The sequence below is a fragment of the Rutidosis leptorrhynchoides genome, chromosome 7 (genome assembly GCF_046630445.1).
Source record: "Rutidosis leptorrhynchoides isolate AG116_Rl617_1_P2 chromosome 7, CSIRO_AGI_Rlap_v1, whole genome shotgun sequence".
NCBI classification, from domain to species: domain Eukaryota; kingdom Viridiplantae; phylum Streptophyta; class Magnoliopsida; order Asterales; family Asteraceae; genus Rutidosis; species Rutidosis leptorrhynchoides.
The window spans coordinates 27,851,626-27,868,106 of record NC_092339.1 but is presented as its reverse complement, the minus strand read 5'-3'; the positions used below and the strand labels follow the sequence as shown (position 1 = coordinate 27,868,106).

At 37.4% G+C, this 16,481-nt stretch overlaps 4 protein-coding genes across 4 annotated transcripts; 2 read left to right on the top strand and 2 right to left on the bottom strand.

Annotated features, from left to right (window-relative positions):
• The first annotated feature begins 166 nt into the window (after positions 1–166).
• LOC139859063 (HIPL1 protein-like) lies at positions 167–5,091 on the top strand. The gene is made up of 7 exons (XM_071847880.1): positions 167–786; positions 2,088–2,146; positions 2,557–3,044; positions 3,511–3,727; positions 3,873–4,051; positions 4,325–4,566; positions 4,671–5,091. Exons 1-7 carry the CDS (start codon positions 167–169, stop codon positions 5,089–5,091), a joined length of 2,226 nt encoding a protein of 741 aa, XP_071703981.1.
• Positions 5,092–5,294: 203 nt separating this feature from the next.
• Positions 5,295–6,705, bottom strand: LOC139858202 (F-box protein CPR1-like). The gene has a single exon (XM_071847055.1). It carries the CDS (start codon positions 6,603–6,605, stop codon positions 5,433–5,435), a length of 1,173 nt encoding a protein of 390 aa, XP_071703156.1. The 5' UTR covers positions 6,606–6,705; the 3' UTR covers positions 5,295–5,432.
• Positions 6,706–10,836: 4,131 nt separating this feature from the next.
• Positions 10,837–13,476, top strand: LOC139859061 (HIPL1 protein-like). Its single transcript, XM_071847879.1, has 6 exons — positions 10,837–11,367; positions 11,828–12,047; positions 12,193–12,371; positions 12,650–12,891; positions 12,989–13,325; positions 13,414–13,476. The coding sequence occupies exons 1-6, from the start codon at positions 10,837–10,839 to the stop codon at positions 13,474–13,476; spliced, it is 1,572 nt and encodes a 523-aa protein (XP_071703980.1).
• Positions 13,477–13,866: 390 nt separating this feature from the next.
• LOC139859060 (putative F-box protein At3g20705) lies at positions 13,867–15,030 on the bottom strand. Its single transcript, XM_071847878.1, has one exon. It carries the CDS (start codon positions 15,028–15,030, stop codon positions 13,867–13,869), a length of 1,164 nt encoding a protein of 387 aa, XP_071703979.1.
• Between the last annotated feature and the right edge of the window lie 1,451 nt (positions 15,031–16,481).

Genomic DNA, 16,481 nt, shown 5'->3' with positions numbered 1-16,481 from the left:
TTCAATAAAAAATAGTTATTACATCGTACAATTTCCTTTAAACTAAATATTCATGCATATTGTTTACATAGCCTTCTAGCTTTTGTATTTAGTCTTCTTTCATCCAACAAACACTCACATTGACACATTCTTTACAAACCATTTCATCCTTCAAAACCTAACCAAGATGACCCTCAAGAGTGGGAACACCATCCAAGCGTGTGCCGCGTGCAAATACCAACGCAAGCGGTGCACTCCCGAGTGTGAATTTGCCCCACACTTTCGGCCTGAACAACCCACGGTTTTCAAAAATGCACACAAACTCTTTGGAGTAAGAAACATGTTAAGAATACTAGAACAAATCAACCCACTCTATAAAACAGAGGCTATGCGGTCTATAATATATGAGGCTAACATGAGAGACAAGTTCCCGGTTCATGGTTGTCTCACTGCAATCCATGACCTTCATCATAAAATAATGCAAGCCGAGGAAGAGCTCTGTAGCATCCTGACTCGGCTTGCTTTTTTCAAACATCAAGAGCGACAACAAGTGACAACATTGCCTGTACATGTTGTCTCTCGTGATTTGTTACATTTTGATGCTAATGATAATACTAATGAAAGTGTCAATGAGCCTTTTTGGCTTCAAGAAAAAAATAATGCAACTGAAACTGGCCACAAGGGTTTGGTATCTCAATGTTTGATTATTGAAGAAGCTGAAGCTGCAGATGAAATTGACCCGTTCTTTGATAATATTGAAGATCGACAAATTTCATTCATAGATCTCAAAGAAGAAAATGAATTAAGGTAATTTTATATCTCTGAAGTTAAGAACATACATTAGATTATTGGCAGATCATCATGCAGAGGTAATTAACTAGGTATCATTCACCGTAATCATACTACTTAACTACCTAGCTACATGGATTTGGCGCAACAGTTGACTACATAACAAACTTTATCTTAAGTTATTACTTTTATATATTTAGTTCGGCTCGTTTCAAATACAGTTGTCACCATATATGTATTTGTGTGTTTAACACAACTTCTTGTTACTGTAATGTGTTAACTAGGCTAAATCTAAGGAACTGCAGTAAGACGACATGATGGATAACTCACGTTTAGTTCGGCTCGTTTCAAATACAGAGTGGTTGAGAAGTTGAGATGATGATATGGTGCTTGCTGCATTGGCCAAAATTAGCAATTTCATTCGTCGCCATGTTTCTGCTTAGTCATCCAATCTATTCACATTAACAGTTTATTAACTTTAATGTTGTTTCACTAGTTTTTGGTTGAAATCTTTAAAAGTTTCTATGTGCTTGCTTTAAGAGTTTATATGTTCACTATGACATAAATATTTATGTCACATGTTCCAAGTGTTTGTCAAAATTGTGAAAGTAATTTCAGGTTGTATGCTAGTTGTTGTGCACCATAAGTTTAACAATTGGTCTTCTATTATAAAATGGGTAAATGGGAGAGATTTTCTCTGTTCATGTTATCCGTGTAGGGCTAGTTTTACTACATGTGCTATCATGTGAACATTTTCAATTGTTTCCATAGCCACCCTAGGGCATGTTTACTTCTCACTTAATGATCTGCGTTGATGTAAAACTCTTAATTCAGTCACTTAATCTGTCACTCAATCTGAAAAATGGCCTCTTGGAGACATAGAAACATGACACTCGTTTCCAAACAGAGGCATAAGGAAACAACACTTGATACAAAAGAAAAGTAAATAGCCCTAAAGAGGTTGGTGAGGTTTAAACATGAGATATCATGACGCCATTATCACTTTGGATGTGTCATAATGTTTCGGTATCACAATTTACATTTGTGACTCTTGAAATGACACTATGACATGTCAGTAAGATAATTTGAGAACCACTTATTTAGAAACAAAATGGCACTTGTGCAATATGTAGAGGGCGTTGACTTAATCAGTTTGAAATCACAGCAAAAAATGAAAAACATTCTTTAGTTTCATCATAGAACGATAAAATGTTGCAAAATAACCAGCCCCAAATAGAAAATGCACCAAAATCCACAGAGTTTGTCTGTCTCTATGTATGTGTTTGTATCAACATGGTTTATTTATATGTAAAGTTCAGAATCCCAATTAAGAAAATGTACTGGAACTTAGATGAGAATGTAGCTTTTGCACATCCCTGTACATTGTTCTTGTGAACTCAAGATTTGAGATTGATGAACACGTCTAGAAAAGCGAGATTAAATGCATTAGATTAATCCATCATGTAATAATAATATTATATTACATATTACATTGTTATATATCAAATTCAATACAAAGATGAAAATGTCCATCTACAGATTTGTCTATACACTTTTGGTTCAAGGAAAGAGTGTATTACCATCCCAATCCCAAAAATTTCCCAATTATAAAATAGCAACTTCACTTGTAATCCAAATGTCTTTTGAAACTCTATCTTATGGTTTGATGTGATCATACCAAAAGTTAAACTAAGTCTGCTGAGACGTATAATGTCATGATTCGAACAACTAACATCCTCTTCCTCTTCATATTATTGCTAATGTCTGTTTTGATTTTGGTGGTCGCAGGCCAATCGGTGACAAATGACTCAAATGCCTCTCAACCTCCTAATGGTCTATGTCTTGAAAAACTTGGGAACAGTTCCTATGTTTATATGGTTCCACACCCAGATGGCTCAAACCGAGTTTTTGTGTGTAACCAACAAGGTAAGATATGGTTAGCCGTGGTTCCTGAGGTGGGTTCCTCGCACAATTTGATGATAGATGAATCCGACCCGTTTCTTGATTTGAGTGATCAAGTTCAATTTGGGACCGAAATGGGACTTATGAGCATGGCGTTCCATCCAAACTTTAGTAAGAATGGGAGATTTTTTGTTGCGTTTAACTGTGATAAGTTTCAGCAGCCTGGTTGTGAAGGTAGATGTTCGTGTAATACAGATGTCAGTTGTGATCCTTCAAAGGTTGATTCTCTTCAAGAAAGTTTTCCTTGCCAATTTCACGTTGCAATTGCAGAGTTCACTGCTAATGGCACCACCTCTTCTTCAAAACTTTCATGGGTGACTAAACTTGATTTATAGTACTACATATATTTCATATATTTTTTTGGTTATGGGTAACCAACTATCTTTTGAGTCCAAGAAAACCTAAAAGTATCAAACTTTTTGACTGGGTGTAACCAACTTTCGATAGTTTCAATTCAATATGATCTCACCTAGTTACCCCCATCGAAATATTGACTTTTCGATTCAATATAACCTCAAAGTATCAAACTTTTTAGGCACAAGAAAACACTTAACAAAAAATATATGTGCACTTTTTATGAGGTGAAATAAGTTAGTTACCTGAAACAGAAATCTGATCAAAATTAGCAACATTTTAAGCAATTTTCTTTTTTCTAAATATATATGTATATTTTGACTAGTAAAGTCAAACCTGTTAAATGATTGGGTTCAAAGTTGGCATGAATATGTTCAGAATGAACTACTATCACAACCGGGTATATTTGTGATCATATTTTTACAGAAGGGACATGCTAATTCGGTTGAGGTAAGAAGAATATTTACGATGGGGCTCCCGTTTGAAGCATATCACGCGGGCCAAATTCTATTTGGCCCTGTTGATGGTTACATGTATTTCATGACCGGAGACGCTTCACATGTTGCTGACCCGTACAACTTTGCACAGAACAAGAAATCACTACTTGGAAAGATATTGAGGCTTGATGTGGACAACATACCGAGTAAGTATATATTTAAATGACCCATTTAGACCCATACTAAATTCTGACCCGTTATCTAACTCGGATGATCTGTTCATCTTACCATCTCCAAATCTATGTTACATGTTTTGTTATAATGTCATGAATGTCATGAATATGAAATTAGGTAAAGAGGAGATAAGTAGGCTTGGCCTATGGGGAAACTATTCAATACCAAAAGACAATCCATACACTATGGATAAAGAACTTGAGCCCGAGATTTGGGCTTTGGGTTTTAGTAATCCTTGGCGCTGCAGTTTTGACTTACAAAATCTTTCTCGATTCATATGTGGAGACATCGGAAAGGTATGTTTTTCTAATTGTATGAATTAAACTACATTTTATAATAATGGCAGATCTAGGAAATGTAGTCATGGGTGTAACTAATTAAAACCTCAAAAAACTTTACACTATCCAATTGTGTTACTCAAAAATATTTACACTATTCAATGTGTTGCTAGTTAAAATCCCAAAAAAATCCACCCCTGATTTATTTATTATACCAACTTGACCGAATAGAAGTTAGAGACAACTTCAAATTGTACTTCAAAATTTCATGTTACATACTTACATATGCAGGATCAATACGAAGAGATCAATATAATAAAAAAAGGTGGAAACTACGGATGGAGAGTTTATGAGGGCCCGTATCCGACCCATCCATTAAAAGCTCCTGGCGGTTACACCAGTTCAACCTCCATAACTCCCATATTTCCTATAGCCGGATACAACCACGATAACATTGATGCAACCAAAGGCCCTGCCTCAATTATAGCTGGTTATGTTTACCGAGCTACCGCAGATCCATGCTTGTATGGCTGGTTAGCATCCTCAAAATCTTTAATCTTTAATTACAAGTTTAAAGACAAACACATTATGATTCATTCATCACTTGGACCAATAATAACGACACATGCATTTACAGGTACATATACACAGACTTGTACAGCTACGCTATATGGGCAACTATTGAAACTACTGAAAACAGTGGGAACTTTTCTAGTGTCAACGTACCGTTCAGTTGTGCGCATGACTCACCAATGGAATGTAGGTTCAAGCCTGGGATGCGCGGTGTGCCTGATTTGGGATACGTGCTATCGTTAAGTCAAGATAACAACAAAGATGTGTATTTGTTGGCTAGCAGTGGTGTGTATAGGGTTGCAGCCCCTAGCCGTTGCGGGTATCGTTGCTCTAAAGAAAAGTTTTCAAATTTAACTAGAGTTCCCTCTTCTGGAACAACCTTATTAATGGCTGCAAGCTTTGTAAAATGTTTCATATCTTTTTTAGTGCTTTTGTCTTTCCTTGAATATTTGACTATTTTGTACCAATGTGGCTTGTGTGAATAACAAATACTTAAATCACGGTGTTATCAACACAGCTATAAACTAGTTGGAAAAAATGTGTTATCGACTGTTTAGGTAATAGGTATGTGTTTGCACAAAGCCTAAATTTAATTTAATCAATATAAATGGATGATGAGAAGTTTTACATAGATCATAAACTAATCTTGATAACAAGTAAAAGTCACAACAAGAGGCACTATGAGAAACTTTACTTGTTAAATAATGATTCCATTAGATACAATCAAGTGCATGCCATTTCTTTAGATCGTGATAACTAACTAACCAACCATATTTCTAACAGTCATAAACAAACAAGATACTGAGTACGAAGTAAATTCAACAACTTAAACAATGCGAGTTCCTAATAAATTAGCAAAGAAAGCGTCAGGAACCACTGATGATAAATTAGTCCTAGTGGAAACCTCTCCACCATTGATAGGAATTAAACTTCCAACATGATTTAACACTTTAGAAAAGTAATCAACCCGATATTTCCCCAAATTGTTAAACCTTTGTGTATCCGGATCATACACAACTAGTTGTCCATTATCCTTAACCAACAAAAACTCACCTTTAATTCCACACCCCAATACTCTGGCAACCTTGGTTTGAAGTTCAAATGACGTATATTTTGTCCACGATGAAATCACTCCGTATTCTTTCATCACCCACACCTCAATCATCACCACCCCAGACCCACTCTCGTTCCAAGCGATCACCGATAGTGATTCTTTAATCGCTACAACCAGCCAACAATCGCCAAAATATCCTCTAGTACGTCCATTAAATTCAAACTTAGGTAGCATTATGTATTTAAATGCCTCCCCATGAAGATCAAAACACACAATCAAATTTGTTTCATCATTATCCACAACCCCAACAGCAGCCCAATGAAACTTCCCATTCAAAAACACTCTACATGGCGACTCATATATAATAAAATCAACACGAGTCTTAATCTCCCTCCATGAATTCGTATTCAATGAGTATATCTCAACTTGCTTAAACTGAAAATCATAATGCAAAATCCTCAACACCTTGTAGTCCTTTACAACATCATCAAACCCAAAACTTAACACAACCCTTGATGGATCATTTCGAAAACGGCCAACAGGGGAAATAGGCAAGTCTTTAAATACTCCAGTGGCAGGATTCCATAACAAAATAATCGAACCAACCGGCAATACACCCAAACAAATCAACCCGTTACAGCTCCCGTAAACATCAAACGGTTTCGACATGTTGATTGGGATTTTGATTGATTTGTAAGAGGAATCAGATAAGATCAAAACAACGTTATGATCAGATGTGGGAGTTAGGGTGGTGGATTTTTCAGGTGAAAAAAGGAAAGATGGATCTGAAGTGGTTGACTGATTTTGGAAATGTTTGGAGATGAAATTAGGGTTTTGAAAGAGGGCGTACCATGATTTGGAAACGGATTTGAAACGGAGGATGTATCTAGTAGGAACACGCGACAGGATATCGATGATTACGTCTTCTGGCAGCTCTTTCGACATTGAAATTCTTCGGTAAATTTAGGGTTTCTGATTAACTGTTTTAGTTTATTACTCTGTGAGGTATGTACAGATAACAGATTATTTAGGGTTTCTACATGTTTAAAAGAAATAATACTCGTAGTAAAGCGCAATCACTAATCGACCCATTTTTAATTATTATTATTTAAAAAAAAAAAACAATAAAATTTAATGACTGAATAAAAATTTATCACAAACATTGAACCCCTAAAACGTATGACTCAAAACTACCGAACTAAACAAACTATAATCTAACAAACAACGAATAGAATGAAGGATAACCAAGAAATTAAAAACGATCGAATGACAACTAAAGCTAAGAGGGTAACCAATCTACGCAATTAAAGGAAGATTAGAAACGATCTAAACTACACAACCAAAATCAAGACGAACCCAAAGAATCCAAGCTCAAATATCTTTGAATTAAAAAAGAATATATCTTTGATAACCTCCCCAAATTGTTCTCGCTCCGCCCCTTGAACCGGTTTTATTCTTATTTTGGTTTTTTTTAACGACAGTTAGGAGTCACTAACGGGTGGTCGAACACAATGTCGACACTCACCCACCCGATCATTTCCTTTGTACGAATAATTACAATCCTCATGCCCCTCAGGAGAAAAACCTTATGATGAATCCATACGGACATCTCGTGTAGACGTGTAATAAAACCCTTCGGCAGTGGCGGAATCAAAAATTTCTTTTACCGGGGGCGAATTTTTTTTTAAAAGCGTAGCAAATCTTTTTGTCAAAATATGGACGTTTTGGGGCAAAATATTGAGATTTTTGGGCAAACTCTGAAGGCTTTGGGGGCAAAATTTTAAGATTTTTGGGGGAAAAAAAAACCACCGGGGGCATAATGAAAACACCCAAATTTTTTACACTAAAACATAAAATTTCATTGGGGGCGGCTGCCCCACTCTGCCTCTACACATTTTCGACTATGCCTTCGGGTGAGGCCCAAACCTTGACCCCCATATGGAAAGGCAAGTCAGTACCATTAAGTCAACTCCTTGTTGTTTCTTTTTTTGCTTTTTAACCTTAGATGGAGCTTTTGGAAGATCACTCGAGTTGATGAGATTAGCCTTTAACTTGTACGCCTTTCATATTGTTCATCGTTTTGAGATTGATGAACATATCTAGAAAAGAGTGATTTAATGCATCAGATTAATCCACCATGACTGTTTGTAATAATAATATTTTTTTTTTTTTTTTTTTTTTTTTGAAAAGCAATATAATTTTATTGATAAGGAAATGATACAACGAGGATTACAACATGAGTAACACTAATATGAGCGAAACTCGAGGACCTATACTAGATATAAAGTAAGAGACTAACAAGATGTAGAATACCCTGATTTCGGAGCAGTATTACCAAACTTAACATCAATCACCATTACCCTCATCATCTACTAGTACATAAAAAGGATTGTTTGTTTCAATTCTATCTTTGGAATATGTCTTATTACTACCTTCACCATCGATGTCCTTCCCTTTATCTCTTTTCCTTAAAACATTCTGATTTCGATTTTTCTGGGACTCCACATTCCAATTTGTTTCCTCCACAACAATATTATCTTTAATACCATGATTATTCTTAACTCCATTTTGCTTGATACCTTTTGCTTCTGTTGACTGCCATTGACTTTTATTATTATCAAAATTCAACTTATGAAATACCCTTCCTTTCTTACTAACATCTTTAGAGCCGTCCTCGACACACTGGTTAATTAAATCAACTGTTTCACCATCATTGTTGTTTTTCAAAGCGTCTTTTAACACTTGTGCTGAAACTTCATCTTCTGTTTTAGGCCTAATTTTACAAGTATTGAAAGAGTGCCCAAACACTTTGCAATGAGTGCATAAAGGCGGTTTCCATTGATAAGTCACCTCAAGTTTACCCACTTTGGCTGGAAAAGAACCAATCGCAGGATAGGAAAATTCGACAACGCTAGGAAGGTCATCAGCTGCATTGACTTCAGTCAAAACTCTAGCAAAACCTAGTCTTCCACTTTTACTTAAACATCTCTCTGAAGTAACTTTGTCCATCAACATAGGCCTACCAATACCACTAACAAGTTTACCTATACTTCTACCACTCCATAGTTCAATGGGTATATTGTGAATGCAAATCCAAATTGGAACTTTTTCAGGTTCAATTTTTTCAAGCCAAACCCCAGGTTCCCACTGATTCACGAAAAAAGGAACATTATTAACTAACCATGGACCACTCTCAAGAACCTCCTTCATACCCTTTTCATTATTAAATTTGCATAAATAAAATCCTGCAGCTGTTTTGACGATTTCTTTAAGGTCATACCTTCGCCACATTCTCCTTAGATGGGCGTTAACAACCCTATATTCCATTGAAGTTCCAATAAAATACCCATATAATTGAAGAGAAAAAGCACTACCGCCCTTCTTAACCTCCTCAGCGGAGAAAACTACTCTCTTTTGACCATTAGACATTAAAAGTGGAGGAATGAACTCCATTTTTAATTCTTCTTCATCTTTGTTTTGTTTTAAGAAGTCAGCAAAAGTGATGTTTGGATTTACCCATGCTCTTGGGGTTTTAGTATTTGTATTGTCTTGCCCATCACTAGTCTCAACCCCTTCCATTTTTGTAGAATTAATCCCAGATACAACATTATCTTTATCACCGCTATTATTATCCCGCGTATTCATTAAATTTACATTGTCACCCAATGTAAATTGGGAGAAATCATCCGGAACAACAATTGACTCTCTAATACCATCATTCTTAAATAATTTAGCAGCATTCTCAGCAGCAGCAAGTAGGTTTACATCAACCGCATTATAATTACCATCTTTAGAACTTTTAAAGAATACCACAGGACTAGCCGGTTTAGCAACAGCAATAGTTTCACCAATAGATTTAGCAATAATATCATCGTTACTAGCAACAATATCATCAATAGAATGATCAGTTACAACAGAATTCTTACCATACCCACCTTTCTTCCTGTTACCCTTGCGTTTTTTAATTACTTCTGGGAGAATTTTTTCATTAGCAGGAATAGAAGAATCACCAACATAAGGAACAAATTGAGCACTCTTCTTTTCCTTTGACGGACCTTCACCAACTTCAATCAGCTGGTTCACTATACCCTTCCTCTTTCTAGAACTATAGGTTTTCAGAATCTTCCTTTCTGAATCACGATTATCCTTCCCAGGTTGATCAATTGGCACATCTCCGTCGTTCTTATTTGGCTGATCAACTTCATCTACCATCAGATTGGAACGTACGACATCATCCATAATCGGAGATGAACGATCCCCATCAGAATCAGATGAAAACGTTTCTCCACTTTTAGAAGTCGCATCCGATGTTCCACGACTAACCGATGGGTTTCGCAAAACCCAAGTAGCACTCTCCATTAAATCTTGGTGCTTTTTCTTCTTCTTGGACACCATGATACTCAACAGAAAGCAATAACAGAAATAGCAGGTTTCTTAAAACTATAACACAAATTTGAAAGCAACAAATCAGACCTATATTCACCTGGGTTTTGGTCGGAAATCCAAGATAGTCTTACTGGAAGAAAACGGCAGCGAACGGCGGTGGATAGGAGGTTCACGCGCCGGCGCGTGTAATTCCGGCAGCCGGAGGAGGCGGCGCGTGGGATGGCGGTGCTGGTCGGATCTGAATGAAAATTTCAGGGTTTGCAATTCGAGTTTGTATGAATCGATTGGTGGGGGTGGTGAGATGTAAAAATCAAAAGAAAAAAACTAAAAATTCGAGGGTGGAAGGCAGTGAACAGTGCCAGATCGCCTTTTAGGAGAGAGAAATACACTCTAACCTGTATCAGTTTTGTAATAATAATATTATTACATATTACATTGTTATATATCAAATTCAATTCAAAAGACGAAAATGTCCATCTACAGATTTATGATTTATCTATACGCTTTTGGTTCAAGGAAAGACTATTAGCATCCCAATCCCAAAAAATTTCCAATTATAACATATCAACTTCACTTGCAATCCAAAAGTCTTTTGAAACTCTAACTTATGGTCTGATGTGATCATACCAAAAGTTAAACTCAAAGTCTGCTGAGACGTATAAATGTCATGATTCAAACTACTAACATCCTCTTCCTCTTCATATTCTTGCTATGCAGCAAAAACTCATGTCCGACTCTCCCTCGTTTTTGTGCATTTTTTGTTCATTAAGATTTTTCAGATTGTTCTTTAATGCCTGTTTTGATTTTGGTGGACGCAGGTCAATCAAACCACTCTTCTAATAATAGGACAAATGACTCAAATGCCCATCAACCTCCTAATGGTCTATGTCTTGAAAAACTTGGGAACAGTTCCTATGTCTATATGGTTCCGCACCCAGATGGCTCAAACCGAGTTTTTGTGTGTACCCAACAAGGTAAGATATGGTTAGCCGTGGTTCCTGAGGTGGGTTCGTCACAAAGTTTGATGATAGAATCAGACCCGTTTCTTGATTTGAGTGATCAAGTTCAATTTGCAACCGAAATGGGACTTATGAGTATGGCGTTCCATCCAAACTTTACTAATAATGGGAGATTTTTTGTTGCTTTTAATTGTGATAAGTTTCAACAGCCTGGTTGTGAAGGCAGATGTTCATGTAATACAGATGTCGGTTGTGATCCTTCAAAGGTCGATTCTCTTCAAGAAAGTTTTCCTTGCCAATTTCACGTTGCAGTTGCAGAGTTCACTGCTAATGGCACCACCTCTTCTTCAAAACTTTCATGGGTGAACAAAGTTAATTTTATAATATATTTCATATATTGATTTGGTTATGGGTAACCAATTTTCTTTTTAGTTCAAGAAAACCTCAAAGTATCAAACTTTTTGACTGGGTGTAACCAACTTTCGATAGTTTCAATTCAATATGATCTCACGTAGTTACCCCCATCGAAATATTGACTTTTCGATTCAATATAACCTCAAAGTATCAAACTTTTTAGGCACACGAAAACACTTAACAAAAAATATATGTGCACTTTTTATGAGGTGAAATAAGTTAGTTACCTGAAACAGAAATCTGATCAAAATTAGCAACATTTTAAGCAATTTTCTTTTTTCTAAATATATATGTATATTTTGACTTGTAAAGTCAAACCTGTTAAATGATTGGGTTCAAAGTTGGCATGAATATGTTCAGAATGAACTACTATCACAACCGGGTATATTTGTGATCATATTTTTACAGAAGGGACATGCTAATTCGGTTGAGGTAAGAAGAATATTTACGATGGGGCTCCCGTTTGAAGCATATCACGCGGGCCAAATTCTGTTTGGCCCTGTTGTTGATGGTTACATGTATTTCATGATCGGAGACGCTTCACATGTTGCTGACCCGTACAACTTTGCACAGAACAAGAAATCACTACTTGGAAAGATATTGAGGCTTGATGTGGACAACATACCGAGTAAGTATATATTTAAAGGACCCATTTAGACCCATACTAAATGCTGACCCGTTATCTAACTCGGATGACCTGTTCATCTTACCATCTCCAAATCTATGTTACATGTTTTGTTATAATGTCATGAATGTCATGAATATGAAATTAGGTAAAGAGGAGATAAGTAGGCTTGGCCTATGGGGAAACTATTCAATACCAAAAGACAATCCATACACTATGGATAAAGAACTTGAGCCCGAGATTTGGGCTTTGGGTTTTAGTAATCCTTGGCGCTGCAGTTTTGACTTACAAAATCTTTCTCGATTCATATGTGGAGACATCGGAAAGGTATGTTTTTCTAATTGTATGAATTAAACTACATTTTATAATAATGGAAGATCTAGTAGGAAATGTAGTCATGGGTGTAACTAATTAAAACCTCAAAAAAACTTTACACTCTCCAATAGTGTTACTCAAAAATATTTACACTATTCAATGTGTTGCTAGTTAAAATCCCAAAAAAAATCCACCCCTGATTTATTTATTATACCAACTTGACCGAATAGAAGTTAGAGACAACTTCAAATTGTACTTAAAAATTTCATGTTACATACTTACATATGCAGGATCAATATGAAGAGATCAATATAATAAAAAAAGGTGGAAACTACGGATGGCGAGTTTATGAGGGCCCGTATCCGACCCATCCATTAAAAGCTCCTGGCGGTTACACCAGTTCAACCTCCATAACTCCCATATTTCCTATAGCCGGATACAACCACGATAGCGTTGATGCAACCAAAGGCCCTGCCTCAATTATAGCTGGTTATGTTTACCGAGCTACCGCAGATCCATGCTTGTATGGCTGGTTAGCATCCTCAAAATCTTTAATTACAAGTTTAAAGACAAACACATTATGATACATTCATCACTTGGACCAATAATAACGATACATGCATTTACAGGTACATATACACAGACTTGTACAGCTACGCTATATGGGCAACTATTGAAACTACTGAAAACAGTGGGAACTTTTCTAGTGTCAACGTACCGTTCAGTTGTGCGCATGACTCACCAATGGAATGTAGGTTCAAGCCTGGGATGCACGGTGTGCCTGATTTGGGATACGTGCTATCGTTAAGTCAAGATAACAACAAAGATGTGTATTTGTTGGCTAGCAGTGGTGTGTATAGGGTTGCAGCCCCTAGCCGTTGCGGGTATCGTTGCTCTAAAGAAAAGTTTTCAAATTTAACTAGAGTTCCTTCTTCTGGAACAACCTTATTAATGGCTGCAAGCTTTGTAAAATGTTTCATATCTTTTTTAGTGCTTTTGTCTTTCCTTGAATATTTGATGGAAGACAATAGATTTAACATTTATGTTTGAATAGAGGCTTGAAGAGTTCACAGGCTGCATCATATTTGACTATTTTGTACCAATGTGGCTTGTGTGAATAACAAAAAATATGATACTGAAATCACTGTGTTATCAACACAGCTATAAACTAGTTGGAAAAAATGTGTTATCAAGTGTTAGGTATGTGTTTGCACAAAGCCTAAATTTAATTTAATCAATATAAATGGATGATGAGAAGTTTTACATAGATCATAAACTAATTGTGATAACAAGTAAAAGTAAGTCACAACAAGCGGCACTATGAGAAACTTTACTTGTTAAATAATGATTCCATTAGATACAAACAAGTACATGCCATTTCTTTAGATCGTGATAATTGAGTAACTAACTAACGATACTTCTAACGGTCATAAACAAGATACTGAGTACAAAGTAAATTCAACAACTTAAACAAGGTAAGTTTCCTAATAAATTAAAACAAAAATATTTAGAGATTAGCAAAGAAAGCATCAAGAACCACAGATGATAAATTAGTCCTAGTGGCAACCTTCTCACCATTGATAGGAATTAAACTTCCAACGTGATTAAACACCCTAGAATAGTAACCAAACCGATATTTCCCCAAATTGTTAAACCTTTGTGTATCTGGATCATACACAACCAGTTGTTCATTATCCTTAACCAACAAAAACTCACCTTTAATTCCACACCCGAATGGTCTGGCAACCTTAGTTTGAAGTTCAAATGACGTATATTTCGTCCACGATGAAACCACTCTGTATTCTTTCAACACCCACACCTCAAATATCACCACCCCAGACCCATTCTCGCTCCAAGCGATCACCGCTAGTGATTCTTTCATCGCTACAACCTGCCAATGAGCGTCTATATATTGTCCAATACATCCTTCAAATTCAAACTTAGGTAGCATTATGTAATTAAACACCTCATCACGAAGATCAAAATACACAATCAATTTGGTGTTATGATTATCCACAAACCCGAAGGCGGCCCAATGAAACTTCCCATTCAGAAACACTCTACATGCCGCCTCATATATAATAAAATCAACACGAGTCTTGATCTCCCTCCATGAATTCGTACACAACGAGAACATCTCAACTTGATGCATCTGATTACCAAAATACACAATCCTAAACACCTTGTAGTCCATTACAACATCATCATACCCAAAACCTAACACAACCAGTAACAGACGATCAGCTTGAGGACGATGGATAGGCGAAATAGGCAAGTCTTTAAAAACCCTAGTAGCAGGATTCCATAACAAAATAATCGAACCAAGCGGAAATACACTCATACAAATCAACCCGTTACAGATGCCGTAAATATCAAACGATTTCGAAATGTCGATTTCGATTGAGAAATTGATTGATTTGTATGAAGAATCAGATAAGATCAAACCAACGGTGTGATCAGATGTGGAAGTTGGGGTGGTGGATTTTTCAGGTGGAAAAAGGAAAGATGGAACTGAGGATTGATTTTGGAAATGTTTGGAGATGAAATTAGGGTTTTGAAAAAGGGCGTACCATGATTTGGAAACGGATTTGAAACGGAGAATGTATCTAGCAGGAACACGCGACAGGATATCAACGATTATGTCCGTAGGAAGCTCTTTCGACTTCGACATTGAAATTCTTCGATAATTTTAGGGTTTCTGATTTATCGGTGAAGTTGAGCTGAGCTGAGCTGAGATGAGTTGAGTGTAGTATATGTTTATATTAACTTTAGGGTTCTTGTACATGTTCAAAGAACAAATACGGAAATATCTTCACATCTCTTAAACATCTACATCAACGTACTGCTTCTTTTTCCAAAACCCCTAGAAATCATTTTCTTTTCTCGTTCTACATAATCACCTACATCGGCTTCTTCTCCATTTTGTAATCTTCAAGACACTATCACTTTAAGTTTTGGGGGCGATTCCGTTCGTCTGACTTCCTTCCGCACCACAGGTTTGTAGCCGTTCTCTACCTTCGTTCTCTGGCCACCGGCATCTCGCCGGTGGTCTGGATTTTCTTGCTTTCTGTCTCAATAAAGTGCAACTGCTCAGATCCTTGTTGCTCCAGCGTCAATCGGCCCAATTTCTTCTATGGTCACTCGAATGGATACCGGGCGGCGATTCCGTGCCCTAGCTGCTCGGGATCTGGGATCTGTTTGAGTTTTGGGGATTGATTTAGGGTTTGGTTCGTTGGGGTGAAGGGTTTTGCTGCTGGTCCCTCTTAACGGTTTCATCGCTGCGCCTTGATTCTTCTTAGGTTGTTGTAGGCGGCGAGTTCCTTTGGAACTCTACAGGTACTTTGGTCGGATTTGGGTTTTGTGGTGGAGTTGCGTGGGTTTTGGCAGGTTTGCGGTTATGCGTGTTTTTTGTCGAAACCTAGCGGATTCCGGTGGCTAGACCGTTGTCTACAATTCCCAAGGGCAGGCGTTGGCTGCAGGCAGCCTTAAGTGGTTGCTAGTAGTCGCTTCCGTTTCTTGGTGGTTGCGGGTGGCGGCTGTTAGAGGTTGGCCGTCATTGTCCGGTGACATTGATGCTAGCTTAGTGGCTAAAAGTGGGTGTCAATGGTTGAGGGCGATGTGTAGTTGTTGATGACATCGTTGACGCCCACTGGTGGATGCTGGCAGCTGATGATGGCACTGGTAGTGGTGGCTGACACTGGTGGTCGCTGGCGGTCGCTGGTTGTTACTGGAGACTGCGGGTGGCTGTTGGCGCTGATTGCTCTCTGCTTGGGTCCGGGGGTTTGCAAATGTACTTTGAAAACTTGGCGGAAATGACTGGTTCCTATATGGTTTGATTCTGCATTTGGTACTGCTTTGTTGCGGCTTGTTTGGTTCATTCATTCCATTTTTCCCGTCGTTAGGTTTTTAGTGAGCTTGACGTTGTTGCCGGCGTTGTTGACTTTGTTGACTTCGGTAAATAGGCCTCGGGTTAGGTGTTCTTGGGTTGCCCGGTGAATGGTTTGGATTGGCGGTTTCTGAGAAGTGTTGGTGCGGGGTTGGATACGGGGTCGGGTTTATGTGTTTGTTTTAGGCTTAGGTTCGGTGGTGGTTTGTTTGTTTGTTTGGCATTCCAACTGTAAT